The 27472-nt window shown below is 47.3% G+C and overlaps 1 protein-coding gene across 3 annotated transcripts in view; it reads left to right on the forward strand.

The window, feature by feature from the left end:
• Window positions 1–27472, forward strand: part of POLG (DNA polymerase gamma, catalytic subunit) — a 796646-nt gene that overhangs the window by 149573 nt on the left and 619601 nt on the right. For all 3 annotated transcript variants that reach the window (XM_086958137.1, XM_086958139.1, XM_086958138.1), the window contains exon 6: window positions 8722–8801. In XM_086958137.1, the coding sequence (XP_086814263.1) occupies window positions 8722–8801 (80 nt within the window). The remainder of the gene's footprint in view (window positions 1–8721; window positions 8802–27472) is intronic.

Below are 27472 nucleotides of genomic sequence, written 5' to 3' on the forward strand. Positions count from 1 at the left end.
TTTTATCTACCACTTGTTTTTTTTAAGTTTAAGCTTTCATTTTGTTGAAATCAATATTGAAACTAAATGCACACTGTGCCCTATATTCTGAAAGGGTAGTCGTCCAATCATCACTGAACGACATTAACAATTCTGAACAAACACAAGGAAATGGACGGAGCGCTGAAACTTTTCAGACTCAACCCCGGTCACAGATCTGGGTTGAATCCATCATCGTTCTTTAGCTCACTTCGCCACCCCAGTTCAAACCCAGCCATAAGCAAATCAGTATTTACCCTGTTCCACATGGAAAAAGTCCAGCCTGAACCTTCAAGCCAGGTCTTCCCCGGACCCGTAACAAGCATCCTTAGACCAGTTTTGGGGCAACCCCTCATTTGCCACTGAATTCAAGCTAGCCTGCGTAAGTGAGCAAAGGACAGACACCTGTGCATACCATGCCAACCTCCTCCTGAAAGCCCTCAGCAGCCCCAGCCAAATTCTTGAACTTCTGACCTCCCTCGTGTCATACTAGGCCATGGTACTTGAAAAGCCAGACCCCTCACAGACCACCCTGTAAACCAGCTCTCCAACACCACGCAATCAGCTTTCAGAGCCAGCCACAGTACAGCCAGGCGTTTCTCCCCAGAGAAGTCAACAGGACACCATATTCAGAAGCTCGTTTGCAGAGTCCTGAACGTTTCCTTGCTCAGTCCTACACCGTTTAAAATCTACATGAAGCCACTGGCAGATGTTATCTGTGCACAAATCAACCACCTCCCCTACGCAGACAACACAGCCCCTTGCAGACAAGGCACCCAGCACTAGGGACAACTTCAACTTGTGCATGACTAAATTCATGAAGAATGACCGCCACACAGACGAGACCAAAGTGGTGACCTTCAATGAAGCTGCATTGATGTGGAACTTCATCTGGGGAGCCTACAGGCCTCAGACCCATTACCAGCAAACAACCTAAAGATCGAAAGCAAATTGGACCAATCCAGCATGGCATGCTTCCACACACCTGAAGCTGAAATATAAACTTGCTACTGCCATGCATGCAGCGAGTGAGCTCACCGCCCGGATAAACCCGGAAATATGAGTGCATCAAGCCAACTGACGCAGCTAGACTGGGTACACTTCTGCTTCCTGGCACACAGGAACTATAAACGTTTATCACTGCCTGAAGAAGATTAAAGTCCTCGCTAGAGTAAAAAAAAAAAAATCTAGGCACAGTTTATAAATCCTGGCAAATTCTTGCCACGCTGTCATCCGGGAATCAGAAACTGGCCCCACTCCTAGTTCGGGCAAGAACCATAATAAGCCTGCGACATCTTTAGCCTAGTTATAGGTTCAAAATAAAAGATTTCACATGCGCATTGAGAAAGGAAGCAGGCAAAGTCCAAAGACTGCCAAATTGCTATGTAGAACCAGTGGCTGGAATAAACCGGTCAGAAGCTGAGAAAACCAATATACAACACGGCGACAATACATGGACCCCAAGAGGCGGTGAGTGACGGAACATGTAGCGACCCTGCCGACCGGGACCAAGAAAGTACAAGATCACTCAAGCGACAGTTGCATTCCTAGCACAACAGCCCACACATAGTCTATTCATACGACTAGGGACGGTCAGCTAAAGCTATCCCATGGTGCAAATTGGCGAGGGGGTGCAATCATTATGGTATTCAGTTCACACTGACGGGGTAGAGACGACTTAGATGGAACGATCACATAATCAATTCTTTATTCGTATAAACCGAGTGCAATGCGACAAAGCTTGGTTGTAGCAAGGGCCACTTTAATACGATCAGTTTAAATACCACTCGTATAGGAAGGCATAGGTGGCGCAGTGACTATTGTATGGACGAGCATCGGCCAGGCTTTTACGGCTAGTGACAGTACTAGGACCACTCTTTTTCGTCTGGGAAAGACAGCAAGTAGACCTCTAATGCCTCTTGGAATTAGAAAACACCAAACGAGAAACTGCCCAAAAATTGGTAGACGGCAGGGAACAACAGGACACAAACATGAGCATTACACAAAGAACCACGCCCAAGAAACCCCATATGCCACCGAAGGCCAAGGAATCCATACCCCAACGGGACCGTCAAAAGAGGGCGAAAATTAAAAAACAAGCACTCACCTGGACTTCCGGCGGCGGTCGGCCGCGTAATGGGAAAAACAAACGTGGACGACCCAAAAAAATATACCCCCCCCCCCCCCACGGCCGCGATGACGATCGGAGAGGGAAGAAATCGCGGGAATGCCCACGGATCTGGTCCGGCCTTGACGGACAGATCCGGCTTCCAATGGCTAGCCTCCATTTATGGAGCTAGCCAATGGGAGCCGGGGGCCATTCCTATATCCCATATTGTAATCATTAGGATTTTGCCTGCGCGAACTGCTTGCGCAGTAACGCCAGGCGAAACCTAAAAAGGACAAGGATCTAGTGCAGATCCAGTTTTAATCGAGGAGACAATGATCTTTATTTGGTCAGTCGTGAGAGCTTTGTACCTGGTAAAAACGTTTCCCGAGGGCATATCAGAAGGAGAAGCTATTGTCGTGTTGGTTTTTGAGGTGAAAGCTTGGTAGATGTCATTAACTTTAGAGAAAAAGAAGTTGGCCAGTGCATCGCAAAGTAATTGTGAGGGGGGCGGGGTAAGATCCGGCCAGGCTTTTTTGGACAAAGAAGCCATAGAAAGGGTTCTGGCACTGGAAATATGGACAGAATGTTACCTACTGTTATTTCTTGGTATCGAGAAAGGATGGATGTGTTCGTCCACTTTTAGGTCTCTGCACTTGTAACTTCTTGAAAAATGAAAACCTCAAAGTGCTCACTTTGACCTAGGTTCTATCTGCCCAGAATTCAGGAGACTGGATGATAGTGCTGGACCAACACAACTAAAATGTTTATATCCCCGCCCTGCTGTCTCACAGGCATTACCTTTTTTTTTTTTAGGTGGGCCTAGAGAACTTTCAGTTTTCAGTTCTCTGCTATGGCTTCACCACTGCCCTTCAGGTGTCTGAAAGTGATGGTGGTGGTCACTGAACACCTTCGGTGGTTGGATATACCAGTCTTCCCCTACCTTGATGACTGGCTATTAAAGGCGAACTCGCCTTCAACAGCCATTCATCTGTCTCGCTGAAGGTCTGTCTGTCTGTCTGAAGGTTGTGAACCACCTTCAGACAGTGGCTGACCCCTTCACATCCTTGGAGTTCTCAGTTGACATGCCAAATTCACACCTGACCTATTTTTGAAGAGGTCCCTGTTCATTGGAGCTGTTGTGGATACAGTGCAGTTTCGATCCTTCCCTCTGGTTTCACTGAGTCCTAGACAATCAGGTTATGATCCTTATGCTTCAGCCTCGGTTCTGGGTTGCTGGGAGATTGGATGCTGTACTTCATGGCCTCTTGACCTCTGGCATCATCCTGGTGAACTTCACCAGATTGCACATGCGAGCTCTGCAGTGGGATCTGAACTCCCAGTGGGCATCTAAGGAAATCTGTCAGATTCCAACCAGAATTTGGAGGAGACTGCAATAGACCTGTAGTGGTGACTGCTCAACCACAATTAGACCTTTAGTGCCTCATGAATGTTAGTTATAACTCAAGGTGGTGCAGGGCGGCTTCCAGCAATTGGAGGAACCCTTGCTCTATCTCTTTGCCACTATCCAGAATATGCAGTGTCAACAGTTTTGCACGCTGGAGTTCCCAATAATACTCTCTGAGACGCAGTCCACCTTGAGTGCAACTTGGAACTCCTGTACACCTCCTCTCCACTGCCTCCTGCCTCAAGTTCTGAAGATTGGACAACACTGAGGTGCTGGAGGACCTGAGTGGCTCAGTCCAAAGTCGTGGGTGAGAGCAGACCCTCTGGAGTTCTAGTGGAACTGGAAAGAAACTGTGTTGGCATGAAGAATAGGTGGAAACGCCTCATAGGGATAGAGGTAGGGCTGTGGACTGGATCGGTATCCCTAGGTCAAAGTGGTGGCGGTCCTGTAAAAAGGTGCCACTAGTTGAGAGTAGGAACCAGTAGACGACCGAGATTTGAGAAATGTATGTATTTCTCAATGGTGCATCTGGAATCAAAAATGGATGAATAGAAAATGAAGCTTGGTCCAGAAGTATCCAGATCCTAAAGTTGCGTATTCTTCTGAAGGTGACTGATCCCAAAGGTGAGGCCTAACTCATTCTTTAGACTGAGCTCTTCGGAGACGCAGAGGATGCAATGATATAAAGGCTTCTATGTTCTGATGCTTCGTAGCAGTGAAGCAGGTACATGAATGATTGTGGCGGATTTGAGAGATCACCATGATCAGATGACTCACATGGCAGTCCTGAATCTGGAAGGCGGGTGTATCAAAGATTCATATTTTTAAAGCTCTCAGCGGTGTGACTTAAAAGTGCTGAAAAGACCTGCAACTACGAAAAATTAACAGTAAATACTCGTCTATTTTGTTGAGGCTTCAAACCAGGAGGAGTCTAGAAGACTGAAGTTAATTAAGTGAAAGATGGGCTGGTCTAATCTTGTTTTCCTTTCTAGATCCAGAGGGAGATTCTGACAGAGTGTATAACATGGAATATGGTGATGTTTCTTTAGTGTATGAAATACAGCTGGTTTGTGCCCAGTAGTTGTGTAGCAGCTGGGTTACTCCATTCTCTCTAATTGCACTCGGGTTTGAGCTGGGACATGCGTGTTTTTGTTCTAGTGCTGCTTCATTGACACTGTGAAATGTACACTGTGTAGTGTTTATTGCAAATGTTCACAGTGCAGTTGTGTTGACTACCAAATAAATAAAAATATTTAACCCCTAAAAATATTTTCAAATACCAGAGAGTGTACATTAGATTCTTAATCTGTGTCGGACTGGTGGACATTTTCGCTTTCTGCAGGGTCATGCTGAATTTCTTGCCTTTTTTCTGAACCCTTTGTTTGCTGGGCTATAGGACTCTGCACTTCACCCCTGCTAATCTATGGTAAAGTGCTTGTGCTCCTCCAACTGACATGGTAAAATTGGTATACTTTGGATTGGCAAATGTAGCTCACCTATAAGTCCATAGTATATGATACCCCAGCATACCCAGGGCCTATAAGCTAAATGTCACCAGTGGGCTGCAGCACTCATTTTGCCGACCACTACAGTGACAGAGTAAAACATTACTACAGGCCTGCCACCAGTAGCCTGGCTGTGCAGTTTTTAACTGCAATTTAAAATTGTCAAAATACCCCCCTCTGACAAACCTAAACCTTCCTTTTTAATATTTATAAGTCACCCTAACTAGGCCTTATTCCCCATAAAGGTAGGCTGCATGGTATGTAAAAGTTGGGAATGTAAAACTGTAATGTTAAACATGTCCTTACAGTGAAAATGCACTCAAAGCTATTTTCACTGTAGCTGGTTTGGCTGTTCTGTAGAAAACACTGGACTGTAACGTCAAATACTAATCTTGTGTCTCTAGAATTGGACTAGCTAAAAAAATATTTAAACAACTATTTTAAATAGTTGATACAAATCCAATTAATTGATGAAGTTGGATTTGTTCTAAATATTTCAGAAAGATTTAAATATTTGCCATTGCTCTGCCTGAAGCCCCTGAAAGCGAAATCTACATTTTCTTCTATTACTTATGCAAGACAGTGATAAGCATTTAAAGAGGCGTGAACGAGGTGTGAACTTTCTCCTGGGATAAAAGCAATAGGCTAACCTGAGTGGTCAAAGATGGCCCCGTTGAACGTGACAGAAGGTGCAAAGTGGATAGAAAGGATGCCTTTTGAAATTAAAGTGTCACGTTCTGCTTGAATGGCATATCCTGTGTGACGGGTCTGCTAGGGATTTCATACAACTCTTGGGTTGCACTTCAAAGAAGCCAGGTAAATGTTAACTGACAACTGGCCAGGACCCTTCCCAGACAGTCATACCCCAATCACAGTGGGCCTCTTATGTCATTACAGTAATACAGTCTGTTTGACACGTCTGATACTTTTACATATAACATTTGGGATGCACTTCAAAGAAGGGAAACAGAATGCCAAAACAATTTGTGCGTATCCACTGTCTGGCGGCTGAAAGCTCAGCTTTTTTTATACCCCACTTCTGTCTTTGGGTTGTTTTGGGGACAGGGACTGCATCTAACTGAATTTTGGTGTTACATGTCGAAAGACACTGGATTTACCTTAGTACACTCCCCACGCACAACTCCATCCCTCAAAACTCATGTTTAGTGTGGCCAAATAATTTTGCTATCTTGAAAATGCCCAAAGTGTATAGTTGGCCCCAGCACCCTTTACCTCCTTGGTTAGGGTGTCTACAGGGGTAAATCCCACACACTATCGCTTAACATGCATACATGTGGTACCTCCAGGCATCCACTTAAGAACACTTCTGAATCTGTGGAAGATCTTAAAAAGACTGAGCCTGCTGCCTGAGACTTGAGAAGATCCTAGAAGACTGGATCTGCTCTCCCTCTTGTACCTAGGACAAGGAAGTGGACTCCCGGGGTCATATGACTGAAGGCCAAGCCACAGGGATACATACAACAAGCACAAGAGGCCTTTCCTGCAGCTACCCAGCCGCTTATTGGCAATTAAACCTGCACTGAACACTTCCTACCACCCTCTTTGTGCCTCCCCTGATGGCCTATGGGCTTTAGAAGTGTTACCCCTGTGGTGGGTTGGAACTTAAAGGACTAAAGTCAGAATATACAATTTTTGATCACAATGAACCTTGTTAGTTTATCTGACTCACGCTAAATTGTGGTCGGGGTCACATTGCGCCTAGCTCCCGTTCTAGCACGACCAATGACTGTCATTGCCCCTTTGTACTTCTTTGTGCTATTTCTACTTAAAACTTCATTTCTCTGGTTGCTCTTATTGGGGTTTTCTATTTTTTTAATTTGTTTTGGGACTTTTATTGGTTTGCATTTCGACTTTATTACTATGTAGTACTGCATAAAGACTTTACATATTGCCTCTAAGTTCAGCCTGTCTGCTCTGTGACATAGTTACCTGGGTTTTGCACTCAGGTTTATTTAGTAACTTTAGTGGTTCACCCTGACAAGGATTATGATCATTACTTAAGATGGGAACTTACCCCCCTCAACTAATAACCCAATTTCTTACACTCACCTTTTCAGTCTGAGACAGTTTTTCCATTTCCAAAATCCAAGCTTCAATCATGGGCTGACTTGTTTTTCATTGCCTCCGTAAGATCGTTTTTCCCCACTACTGTGACCGTAGTGCCCACTATTTTTGATTTATGTTCATTTCTGCATTTGTGTTTTAATTATAGATGTTATACTTACTCTGCCTGTCAGTTTTTTAACGAATTAGAAATTGTATAGTACATTCTATAAATGTGTCTGAAACCTTATGAGGTGTCGGCATCTATAACCTAGTTTTTCAGAGTCCGAGTCCAGTCCTTTGATTTAAAAGACAAATGTTATCATTAATATGTTTTTTATGAATCTTTGAGTGTAGGGACATCCGTGTGTAGCCTGTTTGAACATAGATAGACCAAGGGCTTTCAAAATATTTTAAAATCTAGAGTCATGTTTGATAATTCTATGTGGGTTTTGATGCAAACAAGTCTTTAAATCTAGATAACACATTAATGTTCTTTCAGATAAGCGAACTCCCCCTATGACGTTTTTAATGAGATAACCTTGTTGTTGACAAGCATTGCAAATACTTTTCTACCTATATAGTCTTTAAAATAAAGAATCAACGTACTTACCTGTGTTTACACCTTACAACGGATCTTAGCATCATGCTGAAGGTCACGGTGGACAGAATAGGCAAAAGAATAGTGAAAACAAATAAAAGGCTTGCATTATCAAGAATTGAATAGTTCTACTACTCGAAGCTGCCAAGCCCTCCAAAAAAGAAAAATATGTTTTTTTCAAGTAAAAAGAACAGGACCGGGAGGGCTTAGAACAACAGAAGCGATGGAGCAAGCCACCGCTGCCGGACAGGGTGGGGAAGCAGCCGAAGAGCAGGGTTGAAGGAGGAGCAACTCAGAATGCAAGAAAGGTGGGAATTTGAGGGGAAAGAGTACCAGAGGACAAGAGCAAAAAATACTTGCACTCATATGTAAGTCAAAGTAGAAGATAATCTAAGTTCACTGATTGTCAGTTGTGAAAGGATGCAAGTCATTCTTTCAAAAGAATGGTAAACTATGCTCCACGGGAGGGTCAAACACAAAGAAGTGGAAAGAAAGTCGTCAATTAGGAAACAAGCAAATGATATTGACAACAGACAGCTACCGAATGATAAGCAATGGGCTTTCCCAATACCTACTCAAAGTATTGGTATTATAGACAATAACCTAAAACCTAAAAGTGGAATATGATTCCTTAATGCTGCTTAAATAGTTGCAGATGCACACATGTGCTAGTGCTAAAATTCTAATGTTTTCAGCCGAGTCTATTGTTCTATAATATATGGCAACTTAACACATTGAATTGTGAGTGAACATTGATTAGTTAAAAAATGTGTAAATAAACTTGTTGCAAGTTCATTGTTTCAATGGTCTAAAATGAACGGGGATTAATACCAGTGAGATAAAAAAAATGCAGATGGCTCTGCACAGAAGTAACTGTGTATAAAATATTAAATGTGATACAACCATGAGCCCAAATAGCAAATTACATGTTGGCATACTACCTAAACATATTTCATAACTTTTAGATTTTCAGCTACAGTTTCCCACAATTTTCCTTTGCTTTTTTTAACCTTCATAGGATTTAATGAGGTACTGTGCTCTTGACGTCAAAGCAACCCACGAGGTGTTTCAGGAGCAACTTCCGCTCTTCATGAAAAGGTGAGTAAGGTTTAGGGACCCAATGGTAGGTAATTCAGGAAAAAAATCAAACTTAAATATCCTTTAATGTATCCAGTGTTTCATCACTGGAAGTTTCCAAATGCACCTATATTAAACGAGAATTTATAATAAATACGTTTAATGCTATGAAATCATGGTTTGTGTGATAGGCACAGAATGTTCTCTATCTTATGTTGTGATTTGGCATTGGTCTCTAGGAGCATAAACATTAATATAGAATTATTTAATATTTATAGGCATTATTGGAAAGTTATATCCCGAGCCAAAGACAACGATACGTCTTGTAGAATGTTCATGAACGTTATTAGAAAATAATTTACTTGGAGCAGCAGTAATTTAGAAAATGTTGGGGAGTACATTTAAAACAGATTGTGAGCTTTTTTTGCCTGTTTTTGTTTTATACACAATGTTGTTTGATGGACATTTTGGCTTGACATCCTATCTTGAAATAACTAAGCGGTAGAAGAAAACATTTGTGAAGGCTATATCATAATTAACTGGAGTATTAGATCTCAAGTTATGGAAAGTGACCTTTATTGCCAGCTAGTGCCTTCTTTAAAAGTGAGTTGATTGGCCAGCATATCCTGAGGAATGTAGTGCAAGTTCCAGTTAGGTAATTCAGTTTTTGAAAATTTGTGAAATTATATTTTTGCAATCGTGGGTGATCATCCTTTCCACATTGTCCTTTGTCTGAGCAATGTTAAGGTTGTTTGTGTAGCAAGGTTAAGGTTGCTAAGGTTTCCTTAGTAGAGGTCTAGTGAGAAACATCAAGACAAGTTTAGGAAGCAGAGCTTCTCTGTACCCCAGTAGAAAACTATAACTCTGTTAATATTCCATAGAGTACGACTATGGTAGAATCTAAAATGCTTCTTAAGTGATGCAGTTTAAAAAGTATTCCAAATCAAATCAATCAAGCTTTATTTGGTGCATGGAAACAACCATAAAAGCATTCTATCCAATAAAATAACATCAATAATCCAGGTGTCCCATCTACAAGTTTCTGCATGGGTTGCTATTCCAATATCAATCATAGTTGATAGCTTATAACAAGGAAACCGTTAATAATACAAAACATTTTACCAATACAAAAATGAATTTGGGACTGTAATACACTTGCTCCTATATAATGTAAGGATTTCTCGTACTGGTTTGTTGCTTATTTTTGAAGAAAATCTGAAAAGGCCCTCATATAACTGCAAAAATTTCAGCTTTCATAGGTCAATATGTGCACCCCAAGCAAAATACCTATTAAAAAGGATACCCAGTTAAGTAAAGGATGTTATTCTATTAATTTGGGAACCCCCCCAAGTGATGTTGCCTATTCTTCACTCTAGTTTTACCGCAGGTCATGACGAAAGTTTTGCTGAGATTCAACAGTAAATCTTTTTCAGACATGAATTGTGTGAATTTTTCTATTAAACATTGTAGGCCATTTGCAGGCCCCGTTAGCAAGACCGCATCGCCTGCATATAGGAGTACTTTGGTGATGCGTGTGCCAACTCTGGGGGCGTCAACACTTAGATTTTATAAAAATAGGTCAATGTTATTTATATATAAGGAGAATAAAAGGGGCGCTAAAACACATCCTTGTCGTATCCGCCGAGTAACTCTAAAGTCAGGGGTGCATTTGCCTTTTGTGCAAAACAGCATTCTAGAAGTTAAAGAAGTGTAAATCTGCGATAAGTAAACAATAATATCATTTGGAGCACCCAGCCCATTCAATGTTTGACATAATTTGCCATGCTTAACCAGGTCAAAAGCACTGGTGAGATCAACAAATCATAGGTGTAACTGACCTTCCTTAGCTAGGGTATATTTCCCTATTAATAACTCGAGGTTTAGGCATTGTTCCACTGTCCCAATACCCATTCTAAATCCATACTGAGCCTCAGTTAGGATAATCGTCTCGTTTACCCAACTTTACAGTCTTCCCGACTTAATTCTGTCCATCAGTTTGGATGTAGAATCGAGAAGGGATATGGGGCGGTAGCACTTAGCTTTCCCTCTATTACCTTTTTTAAAAATAGATACTATTATACATTCTACCCACGTTGTTGGTAGCACTCCTCCTATGGTAGCATTAAAAACACTTAATAAAATCGGTGACCAGAAATCTATATTATATTTAAAAGCAACCTATAGGTACCCCATCTGCAGCTTTGCCCTTTGCACTTTGTTGGACTTGGCCCTGTTTGGCTAAAGTGCCTCAAACTTTTTGCCTTCCTCCTAGACCTTTTTCTAACAGTATGTTGGCGACTTAGATGCTTTGGGCACTTTGCCACTGCTGATCAGTGCCAAAGTGCAAGTACTCCCTGAATAAAGTGTTATGGAAATTGGTTGTCCATAATTGGTATGTTTGTCTTACTAGTGAAGTCCCTAGTAAAGTGCACTATGTGTGCCAGGGCTGGTAATGCAAATGTGACTAGTGGGCCTGCAGCACTAATTGTGCCACCCACACAAGTAGCCCTAAAAAGAGATCTCTGGCCTGCCACTGCAGTGCCTGCGCACAGTTTGTTGACTGCCTTGTTGTCCTTACAAGTGCACTCACGTGCCAGGCCTTATCCTTCCCTTTTTATGCACTTCAGACACCCCTATAGTAGGCCCAAGGTACCCCCCTGGGCAAGGAGCAGTGTATGTGAAAGGTAGGACATATGTCAGGACAGGTGTGTACCAGCTGTGTACCATGTCCTGACAGTGAAATGCTGCCAAATTCGTTTTTCACTGTTGCAAGGACATCTTGCCCATAGGAAAGAATGGGTAATGCTGTGTCCCATGTTTCCAGCCTCTCTTCCCATAAGCATAAGATGGAGTGATTGAGTTTAGTGTGCCTGAACTCAAAATTTAATAGCACATCTTTTTGTGCAGATGGTTTTTAAATTGTGTGTTTAGAAACCACGCTTTTAGAAGTGGCTGGTTTCTTGTCTTAAACCATCCTGTGTGCCTTTGCCTGGTTGTGTATTGCCTGTCTGGGTTTCTATGTGACAGGGTTTGGGAAGTGTCCTGACACCAGGGAGGAGTAGGTGAGACAATAACAGGCTTGCCTGCATTTGATGTGGGGGAGGAGTAGCCCCCTGGATGTGAAGAGGGTTGTGTTGCTGCCTCGAAAGGATGGCTCCACCTCCTGCGGAGCGTCTGGGGCCCAGACCCTGATTATCAAAGGAAGAGGGTGTGCACTGGCAGGAAGACACTCAGTTCTGGTGTGGACTGGGCTCAGAGCCCCCTGAACACAAAGACTTCAAAGGCATTTAGGGGTATAAATGTAAGAGCTGAAACCCATGAACTCAAGACTGAAATCCAGACTGAAAAAGGATTGAAACTACTTTGTGATCAAGAGGAACCTCTGCCAAAGAAGAACAGCTGAAGAGACTGAAGAGAAGGACTGCCCTTGCTGTGTGTTCTGGGGCTGACCTGCAGTTTGTTGATTTGACTAAGGAGAGGACAAGGCACTTTGCTGTGTGCTGTGTCCCCCTGCTTGAGAGGACTTTGCTGTGTGCTGTATCCTGAAGTAACTTGTCTGCAAGAGTCCGATCCCCTGTTTTGGAAACTCAGGAACATCAAAGTTTCTGACCGCATGTCAGCGATGCTTGGTGCGTATGCTTTTTACATGCCTGAGACTATTGTGTGGTCCGGGATACTGTTTAAAGGTGCCCCGTGACCGCATGGCCTCAGCAGTGTGAAACATCGTCCACGCTGCTGCATTGCTGTTTGTGGCCCGACCCATCATTGTAACTGAGGCTGTGAAGATGTATCGCCATTGCCGGCCCGAGCCGCAATATGCTAAAGGATTTCTCGAAGCTAAGGAAGCTGCAAGGTGAAAGGGATTGTGATTATTGTTCGCCTAGAGGAATCTGTCCAAGATCGTCAACGGAGAAGGCAGCGCCGTAACCCGTCTGGCTACAGCGTCGCCTAACAACGGAGCTGCAACATTATTGGGCTGCCCAGCAGGACGTCCAATGAGCGGGGAGAGAGAGAGAGAGAGCGCGAAGCAGCGCACCGCTCAGGTAAGGCTTGGACTCCGGTTGGGAGCCGCAAGCGTGTGTGGCCTGGGAGGAATGCAGGAGGAGTGAAGCAGTGCTCCGATCTCTCTCCCGCTGCGCCCGGTACCTGTCCAGCAGTACCGGGGCCACCCCTTTAAGCTTATGACTGTTGTCTCTGCTGTTGGAGCCAAGTGGTGCCCGAGTTGACCGCGCAGATTGGCTTACCGCATTATTCTTGCATTACGAACTGCATTATTCTTGCATTACAAACTGCCTTATTCTTGCATTATGAACCGCATTATTCTTGCATTACGAACTGCCTGATTCTTGGATTACGAACTGCATTATTTGTGCATAACGAACCGCATTATCCTTGCATTATGACCTGCGTTACGAACTGCATTAGTATGCGCATTAAGGACTGTCTTATTACTACATTACGTACTGCTTTACAAACTGCTTAGCATTGCACTAGGACTGCATTAGATCATCGTGAACTGCTCATTAATACCGCAAGAACCTACAAGTGATTGCTTGCCTAATAACCGGCAAAGTGAAATATTAAAAATACGCATATGTTGGAATCGGTTTCACTACAACCTCTTAGAGGGGCAAAACTGTTATATGTGGGATAGGTTCAAAATGGATCAGAACTGTGAGGTGTGTTCACTTTACTATATGTGGACTCATTACTAGGCCTATAAAAGTACCCAATTGGGACAGCAGTTATAAACTCATCCTGTTGGTAAAAAGGCTTTACAAATGTATTTAGAAGTTCATCCCTCAGGGACCCCACCAACTCCTTGCTTCGGAAATTCACAACCACACAGTCTCCCCGGAATGACTTTCTAGTGCTGCCCACCAAACTCTTCTTATCATTATAATGTACTGATGTAATAGATTAATGTCAAAACATTTTTTTGAATCAAACCAGTGCGCACGGCCTGACTTTTCAAAGACTCCCACGACTCTGTGTTACTTTCTACAATTTTCGGGGCGTTTTTCAGGATGATAACATTGGGAGTTGCCTGGGTTGGTAGATGGAGTATTGTGTCTGTAAAGTTCAAAGGTCGTAGGTTCCTGGTCACTTTATTCCCTTGATTAGTACCACCAGACCTTAAGGAATTAATGTTGCTAGCCTTATTATCTCTGGATTCTGCCGTGGGTTGTGTATAAGAGCGTTCCTTTGGTGGTGATATCAGCTTCAGAAGTTTGTTGCCATTAGTGTCTGAGGTACTTAATCCTTTTGGCCTCTCGAATAATTTTCTTACAAGGGTCGCCTTGTGCATAGATTTTAGCGGTAATAATTCTGTTACCAAATCTGTTAAATAAGTGACATCCTTTTGCACTAATTTAATTTCCGACATCAGGGAGCGCTTAATGTTGTCAATTTTTCCCTGCACTTTTTTTTAAAAAGCGTTTCCAGGTTTTGCACATTTTGGACATGAGTTGCAGCTTTGCAAACCCCCGTACTTTTAACCACCCCTGTTTTTTTCCTCTTTCTTTGGCTTGGCTTTTACATTTGGTGTCACTTTTACTGACGGTACAGTAGATATCTGTGATTGTTGTTTCAACTTTTTTGCTGGTGGAGAGAGCGAGTCTGAATTATTAGTTAGTACAGATATATCCAGAGGGAACATTGATATACACGGGTTTGCCACACTCGGGACATTAACCTCTTTGTTTAGACAGGATCCATGAGGCTCTAAAACAGGTTCCTTTTCAGTCCCAACTGCCACCAGTACTAGTGGGTCTGGCCTATTCCCTGAACCTGTCTCTTTTACTGCAGCATCCAATGCAGACTTAGTGGCTGCTAATTTCTCCTCAACTTGAGTAGTCTCATTGTTAATCAATCCCATGGCATTTTTCAAGTACTTAGTAATTGGGTGGTAATTTCCTTTTGCCCATTATCCCACGGTAAGCTTATTCATAAAGTGCAGGAGGAAATAATGTTCTCTTACTGGTTCTTAGCCTCTTCCGTCAAACCAAGGGGGTGGCCCAGCCCAGCCTTCTCCTGCCGCGGACGGGCGCAGACGGGCCCGCTCTTGGCCCGGGCATGTCCCTTGGATGTTTTATGCACCTCCAGGAGCGTTAGAGTAGCAGGAATGGCAGCACGCCGGCCTTGTTGTCCTCTGGTGCTTGTCGTTCCCCTCAGTGTCCTCAGTGCAATCAAAGCAAAAACAGGCTCCACATATAGTGCTGTACATACACACTCCCCTCCTATCTGTAGCACTCAGGTAATCCACATCTTTATTTGCGTGACTGGTGTGGACTGAAATTAGGTTTGCAGTTTCTGGCTGCATTTTTCACGACAAACTCTCTCAGACTGTGGTTCATATTTAGTAGTACGTTTGAGGGAGTAAGTTTGATTTTTGTTGTTCTCGGCGAAGGGCTATTCCATCATACATTACGGGTAAGGAGTAGATTAGACAGACGTATTGCTTGAAGATCTTGTGCAGGGATCGCGTTTTCAAGGTTGGAAATGGTTTGCATTTTTTTTTCTCAAGGTTCTATTATTCAGAAACAGAGCCAGCAGTATTATATACCAGACTTCTGGTAACGAATGAAAAGAGCAAATGCTCAGGGATCGTAACTGTAACCATAATCACCACATTACAGTCTGAGACTGTTAGATTTGGGGGTCTCTAATCGGCACAGGTAGGTACTTGTGACAAATAGGGACCCTTGCCTCTAGTCAGGGTAAGGGGGTACACTCCTAAAATAACCCCTGGTAGCTTGGCCCGAGCAGACAGGCTTATCGCAGAGGCATGTGTAAAGCATTTGTGAACACATACAGTAACCCAGTGACAGCACTACAGATGGACACGACACAGTTGTATATTACAAATAAGTATTCTTTATATAGACTTAACACAAGACCACAAACGACAAATATCCACAATACTATACTTATGATGGTAGTTTTAGCTTAGTTCAGTTCAGTTCTTAAGATGCAACCTTTTAAGTCAATGTACCTTATGATGCGTAACGCTTCCACAACAAGTGTTGTAGCGATGGAAATGCGGCAAAGTTCAGGTGCAAAGAAATAAAGACATGAAGATCTTCCAGATGCGGCACACTTGTCCGTTGATGCGAGAAGTCTCGGTTCGATGTGTCAACTTCAGGTGCGACACCCTTGTTCAACAATGCGACAGCAAAAGCCTCGGCTGCGGCACTCTTCTCCGACGTTTGCGAGACGCTTACGCGCAATGCGACCACTACAGCGGCGATATCCAAGATGCGACGGCAGCAGCCCCGACGGCGACACGCTTCTCCGTGGATGCGAGGCGCTTTTCTCAATGCGGTGCAGTGCGGCAGCTGCGACATCCCCGATGCGACGGCAGCAGCAGAGACGGCGACACGCTTCTTCCTCGTTGCGAGATGCTTCTCTCGATGCGGCGACATCCAAGATGCGACGGCAGTAGCAGCGACGGCGACACGCTTCCTCTTTGTTGCGAGACACTTCTCTCGATGTGGTGCAATGCGCCAGCTACATCGGCGATACCCTCCTTCAGAGTTGCAGCGGCTGCGACAGCGACACACTTCTTCCTTATGAGTCGCGCTTCCAGCTCCTTGCGACATGCAGTCCCTCAGAAGGCCCAAAACCGCAGCAGGCACTTCCAAAGAAATATGGCAGATCTCTCTATTCACCACTGGGCTGACTCATCCTGTCTCTTGGAATCCCCCAGCCCCGTCACTCAAACTCCAGACAAGGAATACACAACCTAGCAGAGGCAGGCCTGGATAGTTAGACAATACCTACTTTCTAAAAGTGGTATTTTCAAACACAGAATGTTAAAACCAACTTCACTAAAATATGTATTTTATCATTCTGAGTTCAGGCATACTAAACTCAAATTTCCCCCATGTTCCCTGAGTCAGTTAGGACTATAAAATGTAGTAATTTAACTTCCCATTCTGGCCTATGGAGAACAGGTAGCCTTGCAATAGTGAAAAACGAAAATAGCTGTAATTCACTATTAGGACATGCCACACACATCAGGGCTTGTCCTACCTTATACTTCCAATGCACCCTGCCCTTGGGCCTACCTTAGGGGTGTCTGATATGAAGAAAAGGGAAGGTTTAGGGACTGGCAAGTGGGTGCACCTGCCCAGTCAGCATGGCAGTACCAGACTGTACACAGGCTCTGCAATGGCAGGCCTTAGACATACTTTTACAGGCTGCTTCTGTGGGTGGCACAACCAGTGCTGCAAGCCCACTAGCAGCATTTGGTTTACAAGCCTTGGGCACACTCAGTGCACTGTAGTAGGGTCTGACATTTAAACCAAATCAGCTAATCATGGAACCACTAATCCATATATCAATTTACAATAGGGAGAGCATATGCACTTTAGCACTGATCAGCAGTGCTAAAGTGCCCAGAGTCATAAAACCAACAAAAACAGGTCAGACAAAATACAATAGGAAGGCAAAAAGTTCAGGGATGACCCTGCAAAAAGTACCAAGTCCTACAGAGAGATATAGTACATATAGTACTTATCTAACGATTTACACGAGTGACAGTAAAACAAGACATATATCTTGACTGCGTATAAATTGTTCATGCCTTATATTGCAAGTGATGGCTGAAAGCGTGAAGAAACAAAAAAGGCTAGAAAAGAAAAGATTCTGGTGTGGGAGAGTGAGCAGAACTGATGGGTGAATGGGGAGATGCGCAGGCCACCACTCAAGTATCATCAAGGAGTGGCGCTGTCCACACCAAGGAAGGGGGACCATATGGCATTAAAGAGTGCCATGTGATCCTGAAGGCGGTATATGATTTTTTCATTCAACACCACCTTGTTTAAGTGGCTAAGTGGTTGTGTAAGTGACTAGAGAAAGTGTAAGTGGTGAGATTAAAAATGCCTTAATTGTATCAAAAAATTCTTTAATGCCTGATCAATAAGACATATTAAAAATATGTGTGGGAAAACTAAGCCAGATAAATTAAGTGGCTTGTTTCCTTTAGATTTATGTGCTGGTCAACATATTTCTGCCAATGTCGGTGTTAATTTACCTGGCATTCGTCAGGACCTATAGTGTAATAAACCCTGGCGGTATGGACGTGCTAAGGCCCACCCTACCAAGGGATGTTAAAGTAAAAATACTGTCAAAAAGAAGTGCAACAAAATGGTAGGTTCTCGCAGTTTTGGAGACCACACAAAAATTAAAATGCACTTGACAGGTGTGAGACTATCACACCATAGACCTTGGGAGGGGGGTGGTGATGCAATTGGCACACCGCCCTCAGCATCTAGCACCCGCTTGGTACCTGCGTCTGCCCTCGGTAACCGGGGACAATTACAATTAAGGTATTTTTAATCTCACCACTTACACTTTCTCTAGTCACTTTCACAACCACTTAGCCACTCACGACTTCACATTACCCGCTCTGCAGTAAATCTGGCGTTGAAGCACACTGGGGTGGCACTCGGCCACTCCCAGTGGGGCCCGATGATGAAGCATGTCACCGACCAGGTCGGCGAGTGAGGGCTTTCTATAAACACCAAGAGGGTGTTTCTACTTTCTTCTCTTTGTGCTCTGAAACCTGTCCTTCCCGACGAGCTCTGAACACTCTTCTGTTGTTGTTAATGACCTCATTGTGAGCAGCCCAGTGTTCCTGCTTTGGGCAAAAACTGGAGTTTTGTGCAGGGTTACAATTAGAGTGATTTTAATGCACTTGGTATTTCTCATTCGGGTAGTCATGCATTTTTTACCAATGAAATATTCACCAGGTCATATCTTGTGATTTAACTTGTAGGTTGAAGACCTCAAAGCAACAATAAGGGAAGTAACTCTAAATATCTGTCAATATGTGGCTGATATTATGCCACATCTGAAAATGAAGTGGGGAATAAGAATGTTCCTTTCTCCCTACCTCTCTCCTTGTTGATACGTAACTGCTCACAATGAGGACCTGTACACCAGACTAGCAATAGCATTTTAGTATGGCTGTCTGGTACATTTAGTACCGATAGCTGAGGGTAAAGTGGAATCTAGTTGCACAGCCTATCATGCCACTCCATGGTTCCACTGCCTTCACTATATCATGAATTGCTGGCTTGTTGTACTAACGACCTTTTGTCACCTTTTTAAGTGAAGTTATGTTTTGCTGTAGTTATAAGACCTTAAAATAATTTTAAAAACTGTCAGACTTTCCTTGAAAAAAAACACAGTTAAAGTGCAGTTATTGTTGAAAAAAAATCTAACTGACACTTAAAGGCTGCCCTGTTTGAAAATACATCAAAGCGAAACATTTCAATATTAAGAACATCATCGTCTTCATTCGTAAACAACAGCAACTGTTTTGTACTGTTTTTCTACTTGTATGCGTGTGCATGGGACTTGTTACCGCCATTTCAATATGCCAGTTATGATTTGATAAACTCTATAAGTCACTCCCCGTCATGCAGTGTTTATGACCTTACATATGAAGTCACTCATGAAATGTTAAATAACATTAGTTGCATCAATGGTGACAGATCAAATGATACCATTGATGACATTACTGATGACATCATGTAGAGAGAGGTACCAATACTCTGCTTTGTCAACCTCAGCTGCCACACCGAAGATTTACCACAGGATCTGCCATCAGCCATGCACTGGAGGTTGCCACTGGACCTGGCATTGGCTGTCTACAGCAGGGGTTGGCTGCAGGGCACTGCACCAAACCCTCCTGGGCACCCTATTCTTCTGCACACAGTGTTGTACAGCGGGTATTTGCTGCTGGGACTCCCAAATCACCACTGGCAGCCAACATCTACAGTGCACAGCCTTCAGCCTGGACCTGCACACCAACTCTTTGGATGGCTGAAAGCAATGAGCAATGGTAGTAGGCCACAGGGCCTGGTCTTCAGCTGTGAAGCACTGGATGTCTGTAGGGCATGAACTTCAACCAGGTACTCCACTCAACCTGCGGCAGACACACAATCCCAGCTCAGATTAAGGGTCTTGTCCACGTCCGGGCACCCAAACCCTGCTGTATATGGCCTACTGCGTGTATCCAGTGCCCAACCCATGCTGTACACAGCAAAGGATTGTTCAGAGGGCCTGGTCGGCCCTGCCCCCAAAGCCCACAGTCAATTCCCAAACTGTGGTAAGCCCGGAACCCACAAGATTTATTTTCTTGTTTTTGTTTTAATGTTTATTTAAGATTTGTAGAATTCACAAATCGGCTAACATAGGTCCATGAAGGTAGCTGTGGGTTCGCTGTCCCTTATCTGTGAAGCTTGCTTAAAATTCTCAGTCTCCATCAAGGATTCGCAGATCTCAGAGGCCACACCAGGGCACCTCAAACTTAAACCTCGGATCCCTGAAATCTGCATGTTTTCATTTTTTAAGCAGAGAGGATCCCTTTAGGCCCCCACATGGGCCTTGAGGTCAGGGTGTGCTCATCCTGCCCCATATGTGCCCTTTCATTTTGTCATGCAGAAACCAAGTCCTCACATGTTCTAATAGAGCAGCAACATTTTTCCTGATGTTGCAACCAGCCAGAGGACTTCTGTTCCACGAACTTGGCTTTGGATTAGAGAATCTATAGGCAGTACTGAAGAAAATGTTCGCTCATCCCTACTAAAGGAACTACTTTTCCTGCCCTCTCAAATGCAATGATCAGTGCTCTGCATTTTCCATTCCCTAAATTTCACCTCATATAGAAAACATGTTATCCGCTACTCATTTGTGAAGGAGAACTCTAGTGAAGCCTTGTCACATCTACCGAACATCATCAGTGCATCAATTAGCCAAGGCTTCCTCCTGTACACCCTCTTGACATCTCACAGTCTTCCTTACTAGAAGCTGCCAAATCTAAACGTGTTGACATTGTGTACTATTGTGCAATCACCTACAATTCTATGTCAGGACCGGAGGCGAGGATTATGCTGTACTTTCTTTTATTTCCAAAACTCAGCACTTCAACTTTAGCAACAAAAGACTACACGTTCCATTGTTGTTGTAGTCTATAAGACACTCCCAGTCCTCCAATAAGTGGTGCTCATGGTCCACGAGTGTGTGCTGCTGTCAATACCCTTCCTCTTTCTTTCCTGCTCAGCCCAAAGATAAGTACTGTTTTTCTCCTGCTCTTCAGGGCGGGAGGCATTCTGTGTAGAATTGTTCTGTTGAACTGTATTTGTTGCCGTATTGATGTTGTTATGCCTTTTTGCTAGTTGACGCACGAAGATAAATGCATAATGCTTTATTCCATCATTTATTGGGCGTTTAGCCTTTTGTTTCCTCATATTAATATTGTTCTAGTTGCAGTGCTTTATGCGCGCTAGCGCTGTTGTGCTATCTTTTGATTCCTTTTGCAGGTTCGGGGCTGCGGGAGCCTTCCTCGCTCCACTCGCTGCGCCTCAGCAGGGTGCGGTGTTGCGCAGAAGTGACAGGTGGTGCATGTCCGCATCTCGCTGATACCGTCCGCGCTAGGTGCATCTGCATCAGAGAGCACCAACAGTTTGCCTGCGCTATAGGACCCTTAGAGCTCTAGAAGCCCCTATGCCTGCATTTGCAGGTCGGTATTAAAAGTTGCGTCTCCTCTACGCCAGCATCGCGGGTCGGTATTGACCCCTAGAGGTCCTGTGACAGATTTGGCGCACTTAGCAGCGCTTAAGGGGAGATTCTTGGGGCGTACCCAGAAGCTTGATACCCTCTAAACAATTTAGGGTAAGGCGCCCCTGCGGGTTCCAACCCTGCGCAAACTTGGTGAGCCCCACAAATTAGTGACTTGTTAAGCCTAAATTGCACCCCTGCCAGGTACTTCATCTACCAGCGCTTAGAGCGTTGGGGTTGCTTTCTCCTCAGTGAGTACTTCTATTTTAGTGTTGTCTCTTGTTATAGCCTTAACCTACTACGCTATGGAAGACTACACTGAGGAGGAATCCCTCCAGGTCATCCCCCTGGAATACGACTTTTGCGATGCCGTCATCCACCAGGCAGTTAACGCGGCCATGGGGCCTTTTGAAAGACGTATCATGTAATATGCATTTGCGTTTAAAGCACAATGTCCACAAACATTTAAAAGCACGTCAAATGTTGACTTGGGCGCCTTCGACCTCCTCAAAAAGGCGTTTTTAGCCAGATATGATGGCAATTCCCATCTCAGCTCCCCAATAATACCAGAACTTTCCCCCTTGCAAGTTGATGACGAGGATTCCTTAGATGAGTCCCCGGACAAGGCCGGCCGGTCCAGACCTTGGCGTCCCGCAGAGCCCTTAGCCACAGACATTCCGTAGGGTGAGGAACAATCCAACATGCTGGTTCCAGAAGATCTCGTTCATCCCCGTTCATCAGAATGGACTCCCTTCACTACAATATCAATGTAAACCCCTCGAAAAATAGGTGAGGGCTTGCCTCAAAGCTGAATGCCCACGCCCTGCCCTTCCGGGCAAAGTAGCCTTGACCCCAGAGGTGGACCCTAGGATGGCCACCTTCTTGCAGAAATATATCCGCGACCCCAAGAAGGGGATTGACCGCTCCTGGTGTTCGTGTCAGGATAAGCTCCTAGACATTGCAGGTCCCTTCATGTTAGACGGGACCTGGGGGGTCGGCCGAGGACAAGGGGAGAGGTCTCCGGGGAGAGCCGTCTCCAGCGATCGTACAGACAAGTAACTTCCCCCCCACAGATGTACACCACACAAGGATAAGGTTCAACGTTCTTTATAGGCAAAACTTCAAGTACGGTGAAATGGTACAAGGAGGTCTGGACTCAGGGGTCCCCTCTATTCTAGTCTCTTGGTTGGGGAAAGGGTAGCGGGACATTCTCGTTACCAATCTGGTAGATGAAATAGCTCACAATCCTCGAGCTCGGCGTTCTAGATGGTCGGGCCGCGGCGGAGCCAGCAGGTCCCGGGATGGTTGAAGGTAGCGACGGTCCGCGGCGGAGCCAGCAGGTCCCGATGAAGGAGGTGGTTACAAACGGTCCGCGGCCACGCCAGCAGGTCCCGACGACGAGGAAGGTTTCAGAAGGTTGCGGCAGCGCCAGCAGGCAGGTCGATAGTTCGCAAGGCAGGGCCACGGCAGCGCCAGTAGTCCGTCAAGGATGAGTTCTTCACTGCGTCTCTCGACTCCAGGATACTACTGCCTTCCTGCTCTGGAGCTGCCCCAGTTATAGGTCTGGCGCCCTTTGATGTCCGGACCCTCGCACTTGGAGGTTGGGAGGTCCAGGATGAGGGAGTCCAGACACCCAGCAGGGGGGTGGAGCCAGCGCCCGGGGGAGCTGGGGCGATCGGCACCTGGCGGGGGAGAGCCATCGACACCTCTTTCTCCCATTGACCTGCCAAGTAGTCCGCTCACCTCCTGGGTGGATGGTGGTGCCGGGATGTCGGGGCCTGGCCAGGCCCATGGTTGGGGTCGATCGGAGGCCATGCGGCCTCGTGGTGCTGTGTCCAAGATGGCGCCCAGGCCGGGCGAGAGGGCCGGTAGGGAATCGGGCCCATGATGGGGAGATGTCCAGGGGCAGGGGTCCCATATGAGACAGGAAACGGGGGGTTGTTGCGTGTAACACCTGAAGAGCCAGGCTCGGGCCTGGTCGTGCGGGGAGGGAGCAAGCCTTTCACGTGGCCTGTCCAACATGCGTCCCCCCCAGCTGAAGGCGGGGAGAGTCACCCATCCTCTTGGGGACTCTCTTCGTCGAGGCGTAAAAAGCGTGACAGGCCATCTGCGTTGGCGTGGTCTTGCCCTGGTCGATGTTCCACAGTGAAGTCCATCCCCTGCAGGGAGATGGACCAACGCAAGAGTTTCGGGTTTTCCCCCCGCATCTGCATTAGCCACTGCAGGGGCCGATGATCGGTCTGTACCCGGAAGTGGGTACCGAAGAGATAAGGCCGGAGCATTTTGAGGGCCCACACCACGGCAAAGGCCTCCCTCTCGATGGTGCTCCAGCGTTGCTCTCGGGCCAGGAGCCGTCTGCTGATGAAAGCCACTGGCTGGTCAAGTCCTTCGGGGTTCAGCTGGGAAAAGACTGCCCCAATGCCATGGTCGGAGGCGTCCGTTTGGACGATAAATTCCTGACTGTAGTCGGGGGCCTGGAGCACAGGGGCGGAGCACATGGCGGCCTTCAGCTTCTCGAAGGCCGCTTGACAGTCGGGGGTCCAGTTGACTTTCGTTGGTTGGTTTTTGGATGTGAGTTCCGTGAGGGGCCCCACAATGCTACCATAGTCCCTCACGAACCGCCGGTAGTAGCCTGTGAGTCCCAAGAAGGCGCGGACCTCGGTCTGGGTGATGGGGGGCTGCCAAGCCTGGATGGCAGCGATCTTGAGTTGCAGAGGGGCCACCAGACCGCTTCCCACCTGGTGCCCGAGATAGGTCACGGACCCCTGGCCAATTTGGCATTTGCTGGCCTTGATCGTGAGGCCAGCTCGTTGGAGGGCCTGTAGCACCTCTCGGAGGTGGTGGAGGTGGTCGGACCAGTGGCGGCTGTACACAGCGATATCGTCCAGGTAGGCGGCGCTGAATTCTTCGAGTCCCGCCAGGACCTGGTTTACTAGCCGCTGAAAGGTTGCTGGGGCATTCTTCATGCCGAATGGCATGTCCTTGAAGTGGTAGTGGCCATCAGGGGTGGAGAAGGCAGATCGTTCTTGGGCCCGGGGTGTGAGACCGATCTGCCAGTAGCCCGCTGTCAGGTCGAAGATGCTGAGGTAGCGGGCAGCTCCCATGCGGTCGATTAGTTCATCTGCTCGGGGAATGGGGTGTGCGTCTGTTCTGGTGACCGCATTCAAGCCCCGGTAGTCGACGCAGAACCGGAGTTCAGGCGTGGTGCCGGGGGCGGCCGCTTTGGGGATCAGTACCACCGGGCTGGCCCAGGGGCTGTCGGAGGGCTCGATGACCCCGAGCGTGAGCATCTTGGCCACCTCCTCTTGGATGCAGGCCTGTACCCGATCTGGTACGCGGTAGGCCCGATGGCGGACAGGGGGACTCTCTCCGGTGTCCACGTCATGTAAGCACCAGGGGGTGACCCCTGGGGTGAGGGAGAACAGGGTAGCGAACTGCAGCAGGAGGTCTCGGCAGCCTTGGCGCTGTTCCGGGGTGAGGGCCTCCGAGAGTCGGACCCCGTCCACGGAGCCGTCCTTCTCCTGAGTCCGTAGGAGGTCAGGAAGTGGTTCGGAGTCCTCCTCGGCTCCGCTGTCTGTTGCCATCAGGAGGCTGAGCTCCGAGCGCACAAAGTGGGGTTTCAGTCTATTGGCGTGGAGGACCCGGAGAGGGTTCCTTGAAGATTCCATATCGCTGAGATAGGTGACAGGGCTCTTGCGCTCGACTACCTTGAAGGGCCCTGTCCATTTGTCTTGCAGGGCGCATGGTTCGGTGGGAGACATTACCCACACTTGTTGGCCAGGTTCAAATTCGATGGAGGAGGCATTTTGATCGTACCACCGTTTCATGTCTTCCTGACTGGCCTCCAAGTTTGCTTTTGCCATTTCCCTGAACCGTCTGGTCTGGTTGCGGAGGGTTAGGAGGTACTTGAAAACATCTGGAGGGTTCTTTAGAGGGGGCATTTCCCAGCCTTCTTTGACTAGGCTGAGCGGCCCACGCACCGGGTGTCCATACAAGAGTTCGAACGGGCTGAAGCCGAGGGACATCTGGGGGACTTCTCGGTAGGCAAAGAGGAGGCACGGCAGTAGCACATCCCAATGGCGACGGAGGGGCTCTTCCAACCCCCCAATCATTCCTTTGAGCGTGCGGTTGAACCGCTCAACCAGTCCGTTTCCTTGGGGGTGATAGGGGGTCGTGAATCTGTAGGTGACCCCACACTGTTGCCAGAGGGACTTCATGTATTTTGAAATAAAGTTTGTGCCCCGGTCGCTGACGACTTCTCGGGGGAAGCCCACCCGGGAGAAGATCCCCATCAAGGCCCGGCCGACTACCGGGGCTGTCACAGTTCGCAGGGGAACAGCCTCGGGGTAGCGAGTGGCGTGGTCCACCAGTACCAGGATGAACCGATGTCCTTGGGCTGTACGGGGGTCCAGGAGCCCCACAATGTCTATCCCCACCCTCTCGAACGGGGTGGTGACCACCGGGAAAGGTTGCATAGGTGCTTTAAGCTTGCGGCCGCTCTTCCCGCTGGCCTGGCACGTGGGGCAAGACCGGCAGTGCTGGAGTACGTCGTTCCTCATCTTGGGCCAGAAAAAGTGAGTCACCAGGCGACTGTAGGTTTTGTCCTGACCCAGGTGGCCAGCCAGGGGGACATCGTGGGCCAGGTTTAGCAAGAAGTCTCTAAAGCGTAGGGGCACCACTAGCACTCGACTGGCCCCTAACTCTGCGATTCTCTGTTCGCTGTACAACAGGGCATTGTCCCAATAGACCCAATGGGTTCCGGAGGTATCCCCTGCACTCTGGGCGAGGGCTTGTTGGCGGAGTCCCTCGAGGGAGGGACAGGTCTTCTGCTCGTGGCGAAACTGTTCCTGGGTGGGCCCCCCCTCCTGACGCCACTGAGCCAGGCCGGGAAGGTCCTGAGGCTGAACGAGCCCCTCGGGAGTTTGCTCTGGGGGGACAGCACGGTCGGTGTCTTCTACTGGAGCGACCGGGGGAGGAGGTGCCGGCCATTCATGTTCTTCGGGTCGGGGGGTGGCACGGGCAGCCATGGACCGGGTGGTTACGCACGCCCAGTCCGGGATGCCCAACATCCCCAGGTGCTCTCTCCTCTCTACGGCGGCCCACGGGGAACTCTCAAGATCATTTCCCAGGAGGCAGTCTACGGGGGCATCATCTCGGACCGTCACCTTCAACATGCCGGAGACTCCTCCCCACTCGAAGGGGACGCAGGCCATCCGACATAGACTCTCCGAATTGTCGGCTGAACGGACAGGGCAGAGAACGTTCGGCAGGATCTGTTCTGGGGTCACCAGGTGACAGCGGACGGCCGTTACACTGGCCCCGGTGTCACGTAGGACTTCGGCCCGGCGTCCATTAATGTTCACCCACTGACTGTACTTCCGGGTGTTGGCGGGTAGGGGGACCCGCGGGACCATGTCTCTTCCCCCTAGGCACGCTAGAACCATGGCGGCGGGTTCCCATTCTTGGTGTTCTTGCTCACATTCCTCGTGTTCTTCGGAGATTTGTTCTTCCCCCAGGGCGGCGGCAGCCATCTGGCGGGGTCTCGGAGTCTGGCTCTGTGGACAATTCGGGTCGTTTACGTAGTGGCCGACTCGCTGGCATCGGTGACAGGTGACATTGGCTCTGTATCCCGGCCGCGCTGGGGTGTTGCCCCGGTTGGCCGGGGGCGGGGTGCTGGTAGCGGGAGCGGCCGGGGCGTTGTCTCTTCCTCGGCCCTGGCCCCCTCCTCCTCCTCGGGGACGGTGCTGACCGTGGTTGTTCCGGTTCTGTTCATGGGACCCATTTCGGCCCACTCGGGTAATTTCCCACCGGTCAGCCTCGGCGGCGAGCTGCCGCGGATCAGTCAATTTACTGTCGAGGAGGTGCTGCCTGAGCTCGACGAAGCAGTTGTTTGACAGATGCTCCCATACCATGAGATTGAAGAGTTGCTCGTAGGTCGTTACGTTGCTTCCCTTGATCCAACCCTCGAAGGCTCGGCTGAAATAGTTCACGTATTCCACCCAAGTTGTACCCGGGATCCGGGTGCAGGCTCGGAACCTCCGGCGGTACATTTCGGGTGTGAGCCCATAGCGGGTGAGGAGGGTAGCTTTCATGTGGTCATAGGAGGTCATCAGATGGTCGGG

The sequence above is a fragment of the Lissotriton vulgaris genome, chromosome 2_1 (assembly GCF_964263255.1).
Source record: "Lissotriton vulgaris chromosome 2_1, aLisVul1.2, whole genome shotgun sequence".
NCBI lineage: Eukaryota > Metazoa > Chordata > Amphibia > Caudata > Salamandridae > Lissotriton > Lissotriton vulgaris.